Here is a 21,311-nt window from a genome sequence, read left to right as displayed (position 1 = left end):
AGAACTTAATAAATGTTGTTCCTCAGGATTTCACTGAATAGCTTTTTAAACACAAGGTTGTCTTTGCCAAATGACGTAATTTAAGGAGGCCTTAAGAAAAAGCCTCTTTATAATGAATTTAATAAGCTGTCAAAGTGGGGATTTTCCTTTCCAATTCTCTACTTCCTTGTTTCTTCCAAAGAGTAAGTGATGGACAGACCGACCCCTTTGAGAGTGAACAGAAAGCAACAGCCTTGCATGAACAAGCTTCTCAATCATTGGTCACCTGCCTCCTTTTGGTTGCTTCCATTGGTTTCCGAATTACTTTTCAGTCCTTCTTCAGAATACAGTTCCTCCTGCCCCCCAATTCTCAGTTCATCAAAGCATACACAAAGTGTTTTTAAGATTTTCTAAGAACTTTGATATTTTTCTCTCTCTTTTGCCTTCCCATCCTTACTTTTTTCTCTCCATCATAACATATTAAGAGGCTTCAGTTCAGTTGCTCAGTTGCATCCAACTCTTTGCAACCCCATGAACTGCAGCACGCCAGGCCTCCCTGTCCATCACCAACCCCTGGAGTCCACCCAAACCCATGTCCATCGACTGGATGATGCCATCCAGCCATCTTATCCTGTCATCCCCTTCTCCTGCCCTCAAATCTTTCCCAGCATTTAGGGTCTTTTCGAATGAGTCAGCTCTCCGCATCAGGTGGCCAAAGTATTGAGTTTTAGCTTCAACATCAGTCCTACCAAACAAAGCACCACCAATTTATTATCTGTAGGTTTTATTTATATTCTGTAGGTTGTGGTCTGGCATGGGTCCCACTGGGCTTAAAATCAGTTTCTGGATGTTCTTGGGAATTTCCTTGTTCACTTGAGTGTTGGCAGAATTCTGTTGTTGCGGTTGTAGGACTGAGAACTGTTGTCACCTGGGGGCTACTCCCAGCTTCTAGTGACCAACTGCATTTGGGTTGTCTTCCATCCTCCATCTTCAACACCAGCAACAGAATGAGTCCCTTTCCTGCTTTGAATTTCTGCCTCCCTGGCCCAACTCTTCTGTCCCTTCCCTTCCACTTTTAAGAACCCATGGTTAGATTGAGCCCACCTGGATAATCCAGGGTAATGTCCCCATCTCCAGGTCTTTAACTTCAGTTACACCTGCAAAGCCCCTTTTGCCATGCAGGTTACACATTCACAGGCTCTGGGAATTAGGATGTGGACATCTTTGAGGGGCCTTTCTGCTTACCACCCATCTTAATTTTCTAAGTCAAGGGATGACAAATTCTAATCCTACTCCTCTCAAATGGGATTTAATTCAGTTTTTTCTGCTCTTTCCCTTTTGTGCACATACCTGGCTGGTCTACTAATTTTGGAGTACAGGCATTGGGTCCTAGTAACCACTGTATTCCACACTGTACTGTGTATTGCAAGTAATAATGTTAACTTTTAAAGGAATGCTACCAATGGGTCTCTGCTTATGCAGAGAAATGGTTTATTCTCTGATGCAGAGAAACAATGCAGGACTGTTAAGGATTTTTCATCATCGTTGTTGGGGATGGAAACGTTAGGATTTTGGAGGGGAAGGCTGGACAAATCAAGATGAAAAGTGGTGTTGGTGTACAAGGAAAAGGGATGAATTAGAACCCCTTTTTTGTAAGGGGTTTCCTTTGCTCCACTGCAATGCCGGTAGCAGCTATGGTAGTCTCAACTAAATTAAGAACAGAATGGGAGCCATAACACGAGAGTCTCTTGTCAATTTATTAGAAGCAGTAAAGTGGCAGGTGGCTACAAACCAAAGGACTGAAAGGACTCCTCAGCAGCGCAAGGTACAAGCAGTTGCTAACTCTTTGTGAGACACACAAGATGCAGTTAATTACGGGGTTTTTTCCAGTTAGGAAAGCTTTGTTTCTGGACAGCACTCTATTGTTTAGTAAGCAGTTTTTTTTACAAAGGCCTGATGCACAGAAAGAAAATCTCAGCTGGAGACAGATTTGAGAGTCTATAAATAAATTGGATTTATCAGCAGTTAACCGTTGAAGGTAATCCACGAGAAGAGGATTTTGAAAATGCCACTAAGACAAAATGTAAGTTGTTCAAGATCATTCACATGTCAGCAGCATGAAGATATGAACTCGGTTCTAATTGAAAAACTGTCATCTCTACTATACTGTGCTACTGAAATGAGAAATGTGAGAATTCACTGGAAACAAGTATATACTAAGTGTATAAATGTCTCCAATAAAATAACCCAGCTTAACAAATATCCTTTGAAATACATGTTAATGTAGTTATTTGTCAAACACCTAAACATTATGCACTGAAGTTTCACTTACCTTAGTTTTTTGGATTAATTTTAAAATTTTAATTAAAATTAATTTTAATACTGGAAACTACTAACCAGGAAAAAAGAGAATGCTGACCTTGGTCTTAGATTTTTCAAAGACAATGGTTGGGAAAAAGTAAAAATAGTCAGTCCTAGGTCAAAAGTTTTATTCAGGTACAGAGATTCATGTAAATTGGGTACCGGCCAGTATTTAACACAAGAATAACAGCATTCCAAGGCTATTTATTCTAACTACTGTAGGTAATGACATCAGTTGCTGTAGTTATGAAATGAAGTAGTTTTTCCCGACATTTAAAACTAATGAATGTAATTAACTGGCATTGTAAAATTATTCTACTGTGTAAGATCAACAATTAACTATACATGGCCAGTATTCAATGTAATACTTTATTTTCTATTGTATTAAACTAAAGTCAAGAAAATATCAAGTATTTTAAAGACAATTCTCAACTCCTGAAAGAAAAAAAATACAAACTGTGGTACCTTTATTATAGATATTTTACATAATATAAACAAAATCACTAATATAACTAAATGTCTAGTAGTTTAAGCTACAATGAACTACAGAACAGGTGGAAAATGGGTTTACTTACTGGCAGCAAATAACTTGAGAAAATGGGTAGCATGCTTTTTTTTTAAACTGTCTATGCATAGACACTGACATAACTAAACTTTAATAGCCTCCACCTCCTCTTCCTTGTCCGAAGTAACCACCCCCATAACCCCCTCTGCCACCTCCTCGCTGGAATCCTCCAGATCCTCGGTACCCTCCTCCACTCTCCCCTCTGTAGTCTCCTCCTGACATACCTCTATAGCCACCTCGGGAAAGCCCTCTAAAACCGCCACCGCCACCGCCGCCGCCGCCACCACCTCCAACATAGCTTCCCCGAAATGAATTGGAGCCACCCCCATAGCCACCGCCACTGTAGCCTCCTCTACCACCATAGCCTCCACCACCTCCGTAGCCTCCAGTGCCATAGCCTCCAAGGCCATAGCCCCCACCGCTGTAGCTAGAACCGCCCCTTCTATATCCACTTCCATTGTCATAACGAGCCATCTTGGGAGGACGGGGACCATCTCCATACCTAGGAAAAGCACAAAACCACCACTTTAGCACACTTTAGCAAAGCTAAATATTTGAATATTTAGTACACAAAGGGAATACAGCCAAATGCACAAATTAAGCTGAAATGAAATAAATCTGCTAAACTCCAAGACAGACACAAAAGGAGGCATACCTATAAATATCTGTTTCTCTAAAGTTCTTACTGGTTCATTCTAAAAATCTTAAAATTTCGGCATGTGCTTACAACTTTCACTCATCTCAAATATATGGCATTCTAAGAAAGTAATAATTTGACCTGGCAATAAATTATTTGACCTTTACCACAAAATATTTTCCTGTATCAACTCTGAAAAATGTTTTTGCAAAATGCCTTTTGGTAATTTACTTACATCTAAATCGGCTTCATATGGCAAAGAAAGGAGGGTAATGAAAAACTGCAGAAAATCAAGACGTCTCACCAAAATGTCAATTTAACATACCCCAACCATTCTTCCTGTGAAGCTTTTCTTAGACACTGCTGCTGCTAAGTAGCTTCAGTCATGTCTGACTCTGTGCAGACCCCACAGACGGCCTCCCACCAGGCACCCTGTCCCCGGGATTCTCCAGGCAAGAACACTGGAGTGGGTTGCCATTTCCTTCTCCAATGCATGAAAATGAAAAGTGAAAGTCAAGTCGCTCAATGTGTCCAACTCTTAGTGACCTCATGGACCACAACCTACCAGGCTCCTCCGTTCATGGGATTTTTCAGGCAAGAGTACTGGAGTGGGGTGCCATTGCCTTCTCCTTCTTAGAGACTAGCATTACCAATTCAGCTGCTGTCCAAGCCAGAAACACGGTAGGATCTGTCTTCATTCCCTCACTACACTGCTCTCCCCATTTTAATCCATAACCAATACTTACCGACTCTACTGCAAATCTTTCTAATCTAGTTACTTTTCAATTCCCCTGACTATAATTCAGACCACCATTTTATTCACACAACCTAACCTCTTATTTCTATCCCATCCTTACTAGTTTTGTCCTTCACAGAGCAGCTTGTATGTGAAACCTTCTTGATCACCACCCCTTCCTGACAAAAGTTTTATCTCCTAAACATCTATGAGTACTGCATTTATACCATGCCTGGGACATGTATTTTCCATCTTTCTTTCTGAAGATTCTTTCTCAATTGTTCTATACAACTGACCTTGTGTTGTGGGCAGACCACAGTTATGAGAGCACCATTTCAGGAGCCATCCTGTCTGCTTGAGAATTCAACTCTACCATTCACTAGCTGGAAGATCTTGGGTTTTAACTTCCCTGTGCTTAGTTTATTCATTTATATTAAAAGGGATAATGATCTACCTACATCACAGGTGGATCAAGTATTAAAGCAAACGAATATCAGAAAAGCACTTAGCAGTGTGCCACATCTAAGTACTATGTTTGATTAATTCAAAGGAAAAGTTAACTCAGTTATAACCAAAATGGAATGCCAGAATCCATAAAGCACACAGCATTTCTGTATAGTAAGTTAACACTTTAAAACCAAATGCAGTTAAGTGATTTTTGATGGGGAGATTGAAAAATATTTTTGAATGACAAATTTTAATGACTGTATATTAGATACTATTATTTTAACACATTTTTGTGTGTGACTTATAGCTATGTTCTTAAAAGATACATGAAGCATACTAATGTAAAATGTAGTAACACCTGCAACTGAATCACAAATGATTCAACAAAAGTATGTGTGTAATATATATATATCAAAGCAAGTGTCACAAAATGCTGACAATCATTGAAACCCAAGTTAACAGAGTTTACTGTACTACTGTTCTGCCTTTTCTACAAGTATCAAAAATTTTGAGAGTAAAAGGCAGTGGGCAAAGAAAATTTTTAAAGGTGGAAAAAAAATGAGGCAAATAGAACACTTTAAAGATTAAACTCTGACGCTTTTCATTCGAAGCAGCAGCAATTTAAGCCCTCATCATTTTTCCTGTAGAGATGGCAAAGCAGTTCTGTGGGAAGAGGACTGTCTGGGCCTGTCACTTTTTTTCCTGTCATGGGACCTATCCTGGACTCTATATGTACTTCCAAGGTCTCTTTCTATCTCTAGCATGCACTGGTGTAACATATCATTAACACTTTCTCTGAATGTGTTAACCAGAACTAAACTTCATTTAGAATGTGTATATAATTTTAACTTAAATAACAAGGCCTCCACAAACTAAATGTAGAGTAAGATTACTGTCTCTTCTGCTTAGTTCAAAGAAAGTTACTGTGGTACCCACCGTGTAGTGCCAATCATAAGGTTGATACCAGCAGCTGAGGGCCGAGAGATCTGGCGGATTGTGTTCAGCATACGTTCATTAACAGGATCCAACTGGCTGATGATACCAGGCTGTTTGGTTACTTCAACAACCAGAGCCTCCATGGCTGCTCGAAGAGCAGTGATACAGGCAGCAGCTTCATGAGATATTTGCAGTCTTATCCTAAATTAGGGAAAGATGATTAAAAATGAGAGGAGGTACACACAGAAAAAGACTATTATCTTCCAATTTTACCCATGGCAAGTGATGGGATAAATTTAACTTCTTTTCCAAATGTAATGGCCCTAGATTTAGCAAACACAGGTATGAAGAGTAACAATAAGTTAAACCAACTTCTTAAATTTCACTGCTAGCTACTGGCAGGAGTTGTGAACCATGAAGTCTACCAAGTGAAGTACGCTTAGCCATACAGATCACTTCAGCCTCCAATAAGAGAATGAAATAAGAGACTCAGAGTTCTGTAAATTTTCATGAATATGACTGAGCCTACTAACCATTAAGTTCTGTTCAATTCTGCCAAGTGCTTACTACACAGACACCACTTGTCTCTAAGCAATATGGAGTGTACATAAAAAAAGAGGCATCCAAATTCCAATTAGATTCTAACTCCTCAGTGTGGTATTCACGGCAGTGGATGGGGCGCCAATGAGTAATGCAGCAGCCCCCAACCTTTTTGGCACCAGCAATCGATTTTTGTTGAAGAAACTTCTTCCAGACTGGGGTGGTGGTGGGGATGGTTTGGGATGATTCAAGTGCATTACATTTACTGTGCACTGAATTTCCATTAATACTACATCAGCTCCACCTCAGGTCATCAGGCCTTAGACCCCAGAGGGCGGGTACCCCTGATTTACTGCATCTGCCTCTACAAGTATAATCAATTTAAGACTTCACTATCAGCTACAAATCCTAAGCCTAGGATATGCTCCTCTAAGAAAAGACAGTGTTACACAACACATTGTTTATGCCATCGAATTCTGCCATATTTCATAAATAGATTAGCAGCTGAATTCCAGTACATTTCAATTCTAAGAATTCAGGTGAGTTCACATCTGAAAATCCATACCAGTCGTCTACAACCACAAGCTGTCCATCAGACATAACTTTCTTGGAGGCAAAGAGAAGCAGCTGCAAGGGGGTGACTAAGGTCATGCCTTTAGCAGAGATGGCCCGAGTTCGAATCTGAAGATAAAGAGGCAAGAGGAAAAAGTTGACATTCCAACTGTCAATCAACTCCCATATCATAATGAACTAAAACCCATGTCCCCACTACACATTAATAAAGTAATCTGGATTTTAAATGTAGAAGTTTTCTAAACCTCTCTTTTCTTACCTTTTCACCAAATACAAAGAAGGGAGATGGGTACTTCATGTCTTGGCTGCTAAAAGGACAATTAACAGATGACTTGTGGATAAGTGCATTACGCCCTTCAGTGGTGAGAATCTTTCTCTTTTCCTTATGGTAACACACATTGGGGTACACACCAAAGGCCAGGAGAGAGATAACAACATCCAGATTATTGTCTGGTCCAGTGTTAGTAAACACTTGTGTCAGTAAACACTCTGTAAAGAGGAAGGAGATTAAAAAAAAAAATCAAGTATCTGGCTAATTCTAACATTGAATTTGCCAAAATTAAATGACAATTGTAAGAATTAACTCCTCCCTCATTCTCTCCCAAATAACCCATCTAACTGCCTCTGCTCTTAGCATTCTCACACTCAGATTAATGCAAGCAGAAATTCTGCTGCGTCTTCACAATTTTAGTAAAATTAAAACATGTTTTCTTTTGTAGACACAACTAAGCTTGAAGTACTTAAAAACAAATGCCCCAATTAACCATCTCCTCTCAGATTAGAGCTAGACTGGTATGACCAGTGTTTCACCTGCTGCTCTTAAAAAGCTGTTCCTTCTACAGAAGATGAAACGATGACCAAGAGGAACACACTAGAAAAACGCTGATGTTTTCACCCAAAAAATGCTTTATGCCCAGGCCATCACATGGAAAATATGATGGTAAGAGTGTGGATAAACTTTGTTCCAAAAAGCCTGTATACCAGTCTTATAAACTTCTGAACTGAATGAATGTGGACAAGTAATTTAAACCTCTGGCCAGCTGCCTAACCTGTAAAACGGAGGTCATATCTGCATCTCAGGAATTTTGTGAAGAGTCTATCATACAAAAATGTCCTATTTTCCTTTGATTTTTGAAAGTACAAATTTAGTCAGTTTACAACAGAAGAAAAATGTTTAGTTATTTAGATATGGCCCAGAAGGTAGTCCTTCTGTCTCTTAACTGGCTATTTCTGGTTATGTGTTCCAACTCTCAATGTTTCAGAAAATTAACTCTGTCTCAATCTAGTTGGAGAAGTACAATTGTTCAAATTCACACAAGAAATGAACAGTTGGATTACTATTTCAATATCAGATATCAAAGTCCTCTACGATTAGCTATCCATTAAAACTTACTCAAAGCCAATTAAAATTTAATGCAATAGAGTTTACTTCACACCTAAGGATGAACAGATCAGCAAATTAATACATCACTTCACAAACCACTACCTGAGGTTAATTCAACAAACTGCTCATTCTAGAAGTGCAAAAAGCTAGGCCTGTTTTTTAACAAAGTAAATGGATTAGAAATAAACACACACCCTTCCACCTAAAAAAAGACAGTGATGTGTAACTGATTCATTTTGCTGTACAGCAGAACCTAACACAACACTGTAAATCAACTACAATCCAATAAAAACAAAACCTCCCAAAGCAGCACAACTCTCAAAACATCTATTCATCATCTGTGTACAAAACTGTAATTTGAACATTATAACCTTTTGCATCCTTAAAAAAAATTTCAATTAATGTGAAAAACTGATTATCAGTTCAAAAAACTAAGAAATAGCTAGGAATACAAAAAAAGCAAAAGCCTTATGTTTAAAGCTAAAATATACTAGGACTGTCAATGTGAATGTTTAATATTAAGGTACTTTAGATATGAGAATCTTACCTTCTGGAAATCCAGAATTAATGAGAATCTCTTTGAGCTGAACTTTGGCTTCCCAGGTCATTCTTAGTGTTGCCATATTGAGTCTTTTGTGCTCACAAAAACGTATCTCTGCTTCTTCTCCACCCATTCTAAACAAACAGGTTAAGAAGTTATGCTCAAAGCCTAAAGAACTAGATACAGACTACAAACTAGACAGTTCATTCAAATCTTACAAATCTTTGTCTTTCAAGCCCATACCTAGCATCATCCCAAGCCTGGAATACTGATAAAAGGGCCACATGATCAGAAAATCGGTTTCCAGCAAAATTTCGATGGATATAACCCAGTCGCTTCCCTTCACTGATGAACGGCTCTGGAAAGCAGGTGGCCGCAGAGATGGTGCAAATAGCGTCTCCCACACTGAAAGAGACGGGAAAACTCGGTCCAAACCACATTCTTGTTCCAGCAACTCGGCAGTACAGTCAGTTGTGGGTCAGGGTATTAGCTATCATATTGCTTTTTTAGTACTGAAATTGGTTTAACAAAGAATTTTACAGCTGCTCTTCAGATGCAAAAAGAAAAAAACAAAATGAGCTTTGATGTTAATGGATGCTTATTTACTATAAATTGACCAAGTATTATATTTTCCTTTCCCATTCTCCCTCATTTTACTAAATCTCTTAATCTTCAAAACTTGTGAACAAAATATACCTGTTTTCCTAACCTTTCTCTTTCTTGGACAGCTGCTTAACCTCCTAGAGGAAATGCACTTCTCTTGATAAATCTGTGCTCTTCGTCTCAACAAGTTAGGCCCAGGTATCCATCTACTAGAACAGTCTCTTCTCATTTCACACTTTGCTCAGTATCTCAAGTATGCCACTTCTCTACTGAGGAATATTTAAGCTTTTTCTTCTATTTGGGCCCATCCTGTTTTTACTGGGAGGGGGATAAAATTCTGAAACTGTTTTACCATTTAGCTGTAAGCAATAAAATAAAGCACTTACTAGAAAATACATCCCATTATCATCATTTTGCCAAAACGAGGCTCAATGGGGAGTTTAGCCAGGATTCGTCCTAGAGGAGTCAACTCATCATTGGCATCTAATGCATCAAGCTCTGTGGGGAGAGATTGCTTTGTGAGCAGAAACAGTAATGAATACCCCCTCAACCCCGGCAAAGATGAAACTTAACTTTACAGATTAAGTTTCAGATACTGACTGAAGTTTTCATCATTTGTCAAGCCAAATGCCAGCATCACGCCATATCAACAATTCTCTTTACTCAGAAACAGAACAAAATTAACGAAGAAAGCCCTAGAATTAGGCCCTATAGGCTGTAAAGCTGAGTACCATCCATAAGAAGTCTGTAAGTACAGTAATAACTATAATAGGTGCATAAAACATGCTGTTAACAAGTCTGACACCATCTGTTAATAATTTTTAGAAAGAAATGAAATCTGGAGAATAAATTTCTGAAGTTCACATAGCAGATGAGCATGAGATTAAAAATTCAAACTGGCTCCAATGTTCTTATTTTTTCCCACTATACACTGTTTCTCTAAGTGTGATTAGAAAACATAGAGGTTCTAAGAGATGTACATAAAATGCTGTGGGTATCATGAATAATTCACTGTCTGATCTTAAATACTGGTTAAGAAATAACATCTGCCTTTTCTCCATTTTTTTTTCCCCAAATGAGACACATATTACTCCTTTCTTAACTTATATTGCTCATTTTATATACTGATCATACTAAGTACATTAAGCAACATTGGAAATTTTACTATCACAGTCCTGTGGACTGTATCCTCTTCTTGACTCCTTTGTGAAGTGTTATTTGTGAGGACAAGACAGATGGTGTAATTCACATGAGTTAGGCAGATCTGTATTTGTGGGTACCTCTAAGTGTGTGCTCTGCTTCAATCACAGCATCCAAAGGCGGAGGTTCAATTGCCTTGGCCAGAAACTGGCCAATTCCTCCCAGACGCAGAAGTTTTATGCTCAAAGCAATTTCATGCAATGGTGTTCGGAACATCTCTGGTGTCATGTGGGTTTCGAGTCTAAGAGCAAATAAGCATAAAATAACCATCTTCCTTTGTGTACACACGCGTTTAATTAACAAAAACCTTGCAGAGAGCTAATCAGGCCCTTCCCTCATCCTTCCACAATTACCAAAGAATACTTACATTTACTACAAAGACTCTCTTGGACAAGACTCTCTAACCTTTTAAAATTTTATTAATAAAAACTACACAAATAAATTAACAACAATAGTATTTACTGAGAGTTTACTGTGTGCCGAGCACTGTTCTCAATACTTTCCATTACTGACATACTTAATTCTCAAACAAACCCTATGGAGTTAGCATTATACTACCTTTTTTCCCCCACTGAGGAAAGAGACACTAAAAGGTTAAGTAACTTAATCTCATTTTACAGAATGGGGAAATAAAGACCTAAAGAGCGTGAATGTTAAAGGTTATATGATACGTTAGGTACAAGTAACATTAAAATGCAGGTCCCTACATTTCTAACTCAGGCTTATTCTATATGAACTATTTGTAATGAAGATTCAGCGGGATCATCTGGAGGTGAATGCAAACATTTCTGGCAAGACTTAGATCAGCTTAAATTGGGTTTACATAAATGCATATAGCATACCTATACTTTATCTTACAGAAAAAAAGAACAAAAATCTCAGATCTACTCATGCTGTTACTAGCTGTGGGCTGATTTTACTCCAAGATGTTTCCTCAGTTCAAGGGAGAACCCAACCTTTAAAAAGAACTAAGTACCACGTTGCAGCCAGTTGCCTGGAATAATTTCTGATGCTCAAATAAACCTATATTTACAATTACTAGGGAGCCATGCTACCAGTATAAAAACAAATCAAAGCTCTGATTTTTACTCAGTGTGTTATATACATCTAGACCTAAATTAGTCTGGCCCACAATTTCTTCATTGCGGTAAATACACACACCCCTCTAACTTACCTTTATTATCAACTTATTAAAGCTAATGTACACCACACTGATTTCCAGAAAACATACAACTAAATAGATATCTTAAGTCTATAATTCAAGGACAGTATTTTTTATTTAAAAAAATTAGGGGGGGTGGTTTGCGGGGAGGCACACAGGGAATACCACCTCATTTGGAGAGCCAACAAACTGAGAAGATGGTGCACTCATGCCCCAGAGAAGCACATTAAAGCGACTGGTCTCACCCACTAACATTCCCCAAAAGGCTCTGTGGTATAAATGGAAATGGACAAGGCACTGACAGACTTGGATTTCAGCACTGGAGAAGTCTGCTAAGCTCCTTAGGCTCTGGTTTCTTTAGGTGAACAATGCCCTCTCTCACACATGAGGCAGATTATATGACAGAGGTGATGTGCTGCTGGGTGGTTGTGGGTTCTATAAACACAAAAGTGTTATTATTTTAACATATTTTTTCAGAAAGCTAATCATTTCATAAATACAGTACTCCTGCTATGTGGTGCCTGAATAATGCACATATATCCTTTTTTTGGGGGGGATGGGGTGGGGTGGGGGTGGGGAAAACATGTCATGCTTTTAAAAGATTATCAATAAACAGTATACCAGTATCAAATATGCCACTGTTGGTAATTTCTAATTTCATCTCATTCTCACTATAATCTTCTATCTAAGCTAAGTTTCCTGCAATGAACTTAACTGAAAGCACTATGTACTGAGTTCACTAAGTTATGTCGGGGCAGAGGTGTGGGGAGGGGCTGTGTGCATAATAAGGCTGAAAGAAAATCTTCCTTCTCCACTCAAGAATTGGTCTTACCTCTCAAAACGAGCTCGGCTACAGAGGTGAAAGCAGAATCCAGGGCGTACACGGCCAGCTCGTCCTTTCCGCTGCTCAAGGTTTGTTTTAGATGCCCATACTGTAGCATAATTGGTCATATTGTTGTGAGCAGTGAACAGCTTCACTTTTTGCCTAAATAGGAATGGGCGGTTAATTCTAAAACTCACATGACTATCAATACATGGCTATTATATTTCCACTAAGTGGCAGGCGCTTCCAGACAGTTAGGCCTACCTGCAATGTCTGTCTGTGAGCAGCGCCAAGAATTTGACTCTGCACTCTCTAAGCTGCCAACCTATTATGAGGTGATGTAACACACACGTGCCACTTGCCAGCTGGATGATCTTGGCCAAGTTACTAATCTTTCTGTGACTCATTTTCCTCATCTGAAAACGTGTATAATACTAGCACCTACCTCACAGTGTTTTTATATTTTGTGAATCAATGAACATATAGCATTTAAACAGGATATGGCACATATACGTAACTAAGTGGTAATTATTTCAAGCCAACTCTATTCCAAAGTTTGTAACTGTTAGGCAACCTATGATCTAAAGACTATGTCCTAAACCGGAACATGCAGTACTTCTAATGACCTCACCAAGCGCTGTCAGCAAGGTACTTTTGGAGCCCTGTAGCAAACTCAGAATTTGTCAATGTCACATACAGGCAGCTGTCACTAAATGACTGAGGGTGACCTGACATGGGCACTGGAAAATCTTTTTCAACTTCCAGGACAGGCTTAGGAACTACACAGAGAAGACAAGCAGCACAAGCTGGCTAGACAGAACCAAGCTTCGACGTTCCTGTCCTCTCTGTGTATTACTTTACCTGTAACACAGTGCCTCCCTGGCTGTTTCCTAGGCCATCTCATGCAAATACAAGTCTTCATTCTAAGTGAGTGTCCTACAAGTAGGACACCTGTCACAACCTAAATATTGGGTATTTTTACACACCAAACAGCTCACTACTGTACTGCAGTGGTCAATGGAAACACCCAATGGCATATGAGAAAAATACCAGCAGATAAAAATAATGAGAAGCAGCCAGAAGCTAACATTAAGCTCTGTCACTTTCTACCATAACTGATATGATGATCAACACCAAGAATCACTCAGTACATACAGACACAGCACAGTAATTTTGATGGTAGAAGAATAGAGTTTTAAAAACCAAGTGTTCTGATTCTGCTAACTGACTTCTTATGCCCCAGGCAATGGGCTCCTTGAGAACTTACTTGCAGGAGTCAATGACATAAACAACATCATTTATGGTGATGCTTGTCTCAGCAATATTTGTGGACAAAATAATCTGTGAAGAAATGAAATTTTAAAAATTACACTTAGGAAAATATTTTATCATGTACTCAAAAAAAGAATAATCTGCCTATGTAGTAAGTGACAATAGAATCACAAAAGTTTTTTTTTAAAAAATCACTCAATGACTGGATAACTGGAAAAACCACTAAATTCATGAAGAAAAGACCTGTGTTTTTCTTCCTCAATTTAGATCATTTACAACTTTTTTGGATAGCTCTTTGAAGGTCTGTCTCATTTAATATCTAAAGCACTTGCAACCCTGTTACCTTGGTTACTCCACTTGGTACTGGATCAAATACTTTGCGCTGCTCCTCTCGTGGAATCTGAGAATGCAGAGGTAGAATCTGATACCGGTGGCTTCCTGTAACAATATGGAAAAGTCCAAGTCTTAAAAAGGAGCCTAGTTTAAAACTGCCTACATTATGTACTTTTTAATCAAAAATCAATACATTACACTTTGTTTTCACATACTGGCTAGAGAACAAGCAAAATCATTCACTTCCCACTCTCAAACAGTTGAAAATTCAAGAAAGACTCATACCAAAATGTGGATTCATTTCCAAATGCTTCTGCATAGTATAAATCAAATTCCAGCCAGGCAGAAAGACCAACACCGCTCCAGGTACATTAAGGGTCTCAATGTACAGAAGTAGAGCTTCAATGAGTTCAAAAGGAGTTTCCTTTTCATTCAGTTGAGCCATGCTTATCCTTGTTTCTGCACCATATTCATCACCACAGATCAGGTTGCAATTTGCCTGCAAAAAATAGGGAAACATATTTTGGACTGTCTCAATCACCACAGCTCACAACTAGATAGATGTGTTCTCAATGTTCAAATGACACCTAAATATCCTTATTATCTCTAGCTGTTTAGTTGTATTTAGCATATAGAAGAAATTTAATTTTAAAAAATGTAAAACTACTGCATACTGGCTTATTGAATTTCTCCACTGACCAACATGTCCTGTAGGACATGACTAAAATTCAAGGCACAAGCTCTTCATTTGACTGAAGTTACTAATGGCTCTTTCTACCAAGTTTCTCTCTTTTGACTATAACCTTGGTTTTTCAAAAAATATTTTCCTTACCAATTAACGAACTGCTTCTATGATCCTCTCTTTGTATCAATTACTGTGTAATTACTTTATATATATATGCAATGCTTCTCTGTGTAATTTCCAGACTCATCTCACCCTAAATATTAAGTCCTTTAATTCTAAAATGAGTCCTACAGACAGGACATTGGATCACCTTCATCTGAAATACTATGGTCGGTATTGTCCAAAAAGTGTGCCTGAGAAACAAAGATAACCCAAACCTTCAGTAATGAGAAACAAAGTTGTTATGATTCCCACCCCCCCCATAAATTTTCTAATTCATCAGAAGATTTGAGAATGCAATTCATAATAGAATTCATTTATATCTTCAAAGTATCTGATTAAAACTACCAATCCTCAAAAAAAAAGAAAAAAAAAAAATCTGAGGTTATGTTCAGTATATTCCATATTGTTGGCTGCTTTGTGGTCTTCATTCTCCTCACATTTCCAGACTTAAGATGCATTTTAAAGTATCACTGGTCCAACTCTTAAGCACTATGAAACAAGTGTCAACTTTTCTTTCCCGTTTCTTCTTAGGAAATCCCTCATTATCCCCCACTTTCATACTCTCTCCATGTGCTAATGTCATCACCATATAGTCTGTGTAACCAAGGACGACAACTGCTGCTTCTTAAAACTTTATACTGTACACATGGGTCTCCTGCAGATCTTCTTAAAATGTGGATTTTGACTCAGTACATCTGAGATGGGGTACAAGACTATACCTACCAGTTTTCCAGGTGCTATGGCTCACAGAATAACAGAGCAGCAAAATCATACAAAATAGTTACTAAATATCCTCCTCTTTCCGTTTTTTTAGAACCTTTATGCCAGAGATAAAACTCGTTATGAAAAAAACTGTTCACTGAATGTGGAATCTTTTGGAGTAAAATATATCAGTGAATTCAAATACATCAGCAAATTCAAAGGTAGATATAGTCAATTTTTAAAGGTTTTTTTTGTAATGCTAACTTGATGCATCTTTTTACTGAAATCATTCTCTGTAATAAAAATTTTGCCCACAATGAAAATTCTTCATTAAATTCACTTACATCATCATCCTCACCACCATCATCATCCTTATCCTTCTTCTTCTTGTCCTTTGGTGGAGGAACAAAGTGGGTCATCTGAATACAATCTTCCAAAAAGTATTCTGCCAGGACAATACAGTCGGGTAAGTAACAGCAACTTTCAGAATGAGCAGTCTTTAAAACTCATCCTCTAATTCACAATTCAAAATTACTTTCATGCCCTTCAATCTGATTTTTCACAACTGCCAAGGCATTTTCAGGGGCAATAACCTGTTTTCCCAACCAAACTAAGTGTTCCCATTTCTTAAACCATGAAGGAAGGGGTGAGGCATCTCTCGTACATACATGTTCCCACAAAGCCAGTCAGGGTGTCCACTAACATTCACGGACGGCATACTGTGCTCTGTGCTGCATATTCCCATGGTGTGGTACATGTGGGCAGAAATCAATAATAAACCACAGTCCATCCTTATAAAATGGGTTCCTTCCAGTTACCACTCTAAAGAAGGACCTCAGTGCAAAGGCTGGAACATCTACTGATCAATTATGCTCCTGAGGTTCTCTGAAGTGTTCCAGAAGTGTTCTGGAAATGTCTCATACTTTAAACACTTCCCCACTACACCAAAGAGCCCCAGAGTACCATTCTCATCACATTATAGCAAAGGTACATATCAATACAACTCCTCATTGTGATATAAACTTGATCATGGTGAGGCAGTGTTTGCCAAGTTACTTGCTTCCCCATTTCCCTATGTTACTCTTTGGAAGCAAGTCATTAAGCAGAGCACCCTGAAGATATAAAGAGTTAAAGAGTTACTTTTTTGAGTATCTACATAATTTTTTCTGTAATTCTTCATATGAGAGCTGTGTCTTTATTATCCACGTATTTCTTCAATCACTGCACAAATTAATCAGTTCAGTTTAGTTGCTCAGTCGTGCCTGAATCTTTGCGACCCCATGGATATCTATTTTTATACTTCAGGTTAAATCCAATACTGTTTTTTATTTTTCTGTTCCACCTATTCCATTTTTGGCCACTGAGAGCTTACAGTTGACGCCTATGTCCCTCTGACTCCTTCACTGTTTTTAAGCACTTCGTTACTTTCTGGTACTACAAAATGTTTCAGGCTCATCTTGTGCATTCCCTGCCTCAGAATCGGTTTTCTTTAAGGACATCTGGTTCCTTTAATTGGAGAATGGTATTGGAAACAAGATCTGGGTATCATACTAGAATGTCATTACTTCCAGGCGTGTTCAGCAGACAAAGCAAGGAAATGTATGTATACAAATTCATGGATCCAGACTTGTCTGCATTTATTTACTTCTATTAGAACATGAATTCTTACAGATGTCTACAACTGTAACCCAATACCACAGAGTTTATTCAAGTCTCCCCTTACACTCACGTATATAGCCTCTCACTACAGCAGTTAACCTGGTTCTCACCATCTGCCATTCACTTACCTATTTTCTGAATCCCAGTATGCATGCAAAGCCATCTGGGAATTACTAACTGTACCCTAGATATGAGTGCACTGACTTTTATTTCAGAGCTACTCTTACCTTTTAATTTCAAAAGTTAGCATCTTGACACAGCTATTCATCATTCCATATGCACACTGAAAACTTTTTAGCTTATTTTCATGTCTTCAAATTAGATTGTACCAAGTAATTCATTTATAAAAACAAGCTACTAGATGACTATCATAGAGTATGGTGATGATAAAAATCTTCCAAATAAAGAAGCTCTTAATAATCAGAAATGCATGAACTTAACACTCACTCACCTTAATCTTGTTTCAAAATCTGCCTGCTCTGCTCTACAAAAGATTGATTCTCTAGTTAATTTGGCCCTGGCAGCTTAAACTTTTAACAGTATTTTCCATGAATATATATAGGCCATAGTAATTTACATTTGACTGTACAGAATCTTAAAAGTTTAGCTATTAAGGACAGATAATTTACTGGATACGTAAATTCCTCAAGTTGTGATCATCACTACTGCTTGACTAAAACCCCAAGAATGTTATGATGTATCTGATACCCTAATTTAGACTTTATTTTAAATATCCTTGAGATTACTCTTATCTCTGGGATTAAGGAAAACTACACACTACTGCACAAAAAATGTTCACCTTCCCACCCTACTCCCACAATATTTACCTTGAACTGGGAAAGTCCTCCCATAAACTTCAATGATTGGGCAATTGAAGAAATATTCACAGAACATGCTAGTATCAATAGTAGCAGACATGAGAACAATGCGAACTTCAGGATAAGCCTGAACGACATCACGCAGCACTACCAAAAGGAAGTCAGTCTATTATAACATAAACACAAAAGAAAAACAAATGAATTGAGAAGTCCTTGCTCATGAGATACACCTAAAAAGACTTCTGAGTTATATGAGCACAAAATATCAGTGAAATTTGGTTTTTTAGGTGGCTTATAAGATGAGGGATTACAGTGGAATGCAGTAACAGTACTTTTTAACAACAGTTGTAGCCTATTCATTGTGGGGATTCGAAATGAGTGCTATCAGGGTAGGGGAAGGGAGAAGAAAAAAATTTAATGAGAGGAAATTTTCAATGAAATTTACATTTTCAGTTGCACAAACTTTAACTAAAGAAAGGGGGAAAGTCACAATGAGCCTTTCAGTTTTTCAGCCTAATCAGTTTTCCAATCACCTACCTAATCTTAAATACGTTGAAAAGGTTGTACTTAGTCCATTTAAACAATGATCAAGGCACTTATTTAATAATGTAGAGTTTCCATCAACCTACCAAACAACATTAAAGGTGGATCTCTGACAAACTTTTCTCTGGCAATATGGTCTTCAAGTCCATCATTCTGCCTCCCCAAGCTAAAGAGAGCCACCATTCTGAATCTTTCTTTTCATATACCTTTCCTCTTATCTATATTTGTATCTAAATACATATACACAGATATATATATGTATGAATACATCGAATTTTTTAATTTACCTATTTTTATCTTTATGAGAGGGTACAATATTCTATGCCATCTTTTAGGATTTCCTTTTTCACACACCACAGCACTGCTAAGATTCACCCACATGTGTTACCAGTCTGACAAAACTACTTAAATATCGCAATGTGTGTATATACCCGTTAATTCACCTGAAGATTTCTGGGGATGCCCTCTGCAGGCATCTATGTTGTTTTCAGGATCTTAATCGTCCAAACATTTGCCCTCTGAACATTCCTGTGTGCACCTCCTGTGGTACATATCCAAGCTTCCATGAGTAAGTGTAGGTGTGGAACTGTACTGAGAGGGTGCGAAATGTTGAACTTTGGGAGATAATGCTCAAATAAGAGAGGCTGATGACATTTATATTCTTCAATACTTGGTATCATCACTTATATTTTATTAATCAAGTGGATATAAAAGAGAAGTATCTTATGGTCTTAGTCTGTACTTTCCTATTCACCAACGAGACCAACACCCCATATCATGTCTGCTAGCCAAATATAACTCCTCTTTCAAATTTCTCTACTGAGCCATCTGTACTTTTCTTACTAATTTGCAGGAGGTGTTTCTATATTACTAATCCTTTGTTGGCTATACTGTAATCTTCAAGCTTGTGGTTTTCCGTAAAGTATCTTTTGAATGAATAACTGATCTTAATTTAGATGAACACATCAGTCTTGTATCATGGCTAATGCATCTCATGTTTTAAGAAATTCTTCTAGAAGGACTGGACTGTTGTTGCCCCATAAAGTTGTGGCTACTGAGGAGATGAAATATGCCTGATCTAAACTAAGATGTGCTCTAAGAGCAGAATACACAGATTTTTGAGGACCTAACATGAAAAAGAAAATGCAAAAAACCTTGATATATATTTTATATTGACCACATAATGAAAATTTTAGATATACTAAGTTAATTTTATATTTCTCTTCACCTTTTAAAATATGAGGCTAGAAAATTAAAAATGACATGTGTGGGCCACATTATATTTTTACTGGGTACTGTTTAGTTGTCTACTTACATATTCTAGTTTAGAGTTTTAAAATTGCTTTGGCACTTAGATCTTTATCTACCTGCAGCTGATCTTTATATTTGGTTATGAGGTAAGGATCGAAAACTATTCAAGTATCTCCTTACAGATGAGCATTTGTTTCCAGCTCCATTTCTTGAATCGTCCACTCCCTTTCCCACTGATTTAACGTGACACCTATCACTCATTCTACTACACCAAAGCTGCACGCAACACGATCTGTTTCTACACTGTTACTTCGTCAGTCAAACTGTCCCCCCTCGTGCCACACTATCTCAATTACTAGAGCTTCAAATTAAGTCCCAACATCTGTAAAGCAAGAGCTTTCATTCTGCCTGTCTATAGGAGTCCTGGTTATTTCTGGCCATAAATCTTCCCTGTTTACAATTAAAAAAAACTTCCATTAAAAAAACAACCTACTGGAAATATGATTAGACATTCAAGTGTGGATCAACTTCAGATGAACTGACATAAGTCCTTCTAGCCATGAACACAACCTGCTCTTTTCTCGTATTTTGTTATGAAGTTCTATTTTTCCTATAGAGGTTCTGGGTCTTTTTGTTGGAGTCAGTCTTAGGTGTTTGACATTCTGATTAGTGCAGTGTTATCTTTTTAGTTGTTTTCTAGCTGTTGGTAACATATACAATGCAAGTGACTTTTGTATATTAACTTTTTATCCAGCCATATTGCTAAATATTTCTAATTGGTCTTGTAAGTTCTTTGGGGTTTTCCCTCTTAAAGTGACAAATTTAGATTAGGTTCATCTGAAAGAGAACAAAGTTTCTGCCAAGCTGTTTTTCCATTTTTACTGAATGAACAATATATTAATATAGACCTGACAAAGAAAAGCTAACCAATACCACTTATTTTGGGGGAAATTAGTAACAATAATCCATGTTTCTAGTATGATCTGGAATAATTTAAACTCGAAGAACATTTGTGTGTTACCTATTAGTAAAGATACAGCAGTTTGGCAATAGTTTGAATGACTTACTATCCATCCACTAACATCTTTGTTTGGATACGTAAAACAGTGTCATAGAAAACAGACTGCTTTATGGGATCAATCTTTGAATTATACAACTGTATAAAAAGTTAATTCTATATAAGTTTTGCCAAGAACCAAGAGGATCAGGTGTGAAAAATCTAGTTTTTTTCTTAATTCTGGTATTACCATTAACATCAAAAAAGACTAAAACTACAAATATTCAAAAAACACTGTTAACTGTATTAAATTTTAAAACTCCCTAGTGGTGCAACAATTAGGACTCAACTATGGGGATGGGTTCAATGCTGGTCAGAAAACTAAGATGCCGCCAGTCACAT

At 37.7% G+C, this 21,311-nt stretch overlaps 1 protein-coding gene across 2 annotated transcripts in view; it reads right to left on the bottom strand.

Annotated features, from left to right (window-relative positions):
- Positions 1-2,404: 2,404 nt before the first annotated feature.
- DHX9 (DExH-box helicase 9) overlaps positions 2,405-21,311 on the bottom strand; it is a 44,468-nt gene continuing 25,561 nt past the window's right edge. For both annotated transcript variants that reach the window (XM_052653455.1, XM_052653456.1), the window contains 14 exons: positions 18,128-18,284; positions 15,986-16,086; positions 14,378-14,591; positions 14,103-14,197; positions 13,755-13,828; positions 12,497-12,649; positions 10,583-10,743; positions 9,689-9,800; positions 8,943-9,104; positions 8,706-8,833; positions 7,034-7,263; positions 6,767-6,882; positions 5,662-5,862; positions 2,405-3,407 (listed from right to left, as the gene is read on the bottom strand). In XM_052653455.1, coding sequence (XP_052509415.1) covers positions 2,996-3,407; positions 5,662-5,862; positions 6,767-6,882; positions 7,034-7,263; positions 8,706-8,833; positions 8,943-9,104; positions 9,689-9,800; positions 10,583-10,743; positions 12,497-12,649; positions 13,755-13,828; positions 14,103-14,197; positions 14,378-14,591; positions 15,986-16,086; positions 18,128-18,284 — 2,316 coding nt within the window. In that variant the 3' untranslated portion in view covers positions 2,405-2,995. The remainder of the gene's footprint in view (positions 3,408-5,661; positions 5,863-6,766; positions 6,883-7,033; positions 7,264-8,705; positions 8,834-8,942; positions 9,105-9,688; positions 9,801-10,582; positions 10,744-12,496; positions 12,650-13,754; positions 13,829-14,102; positions 14,198-14,377; positions 14,592-15,985; positions 16,087-18,127; positions 18,285-21,311) is intronic.

This window comes from Budorcas taxicolor, chromosome 16, assembly GCF_023091745.1.
Source record: "Budorcas taxicolor isolate Tak-1 chromosome 16, Takin1.1, whole genome shotgun sequence".
In the NCBI taxonomy this organism is placed as follows: domain Eukaryota; kingdom Metazoa; phylum Chordata; class Mammalia; order Artiodactyla; family Bovidae; genus Budorcas; species Budorcas taxicolor.
The sequence above is the reverse complement of the archived record's forward strand: the minus strand, read 5'-3'. Positions and strand labels throughout refer to the sequence as shown.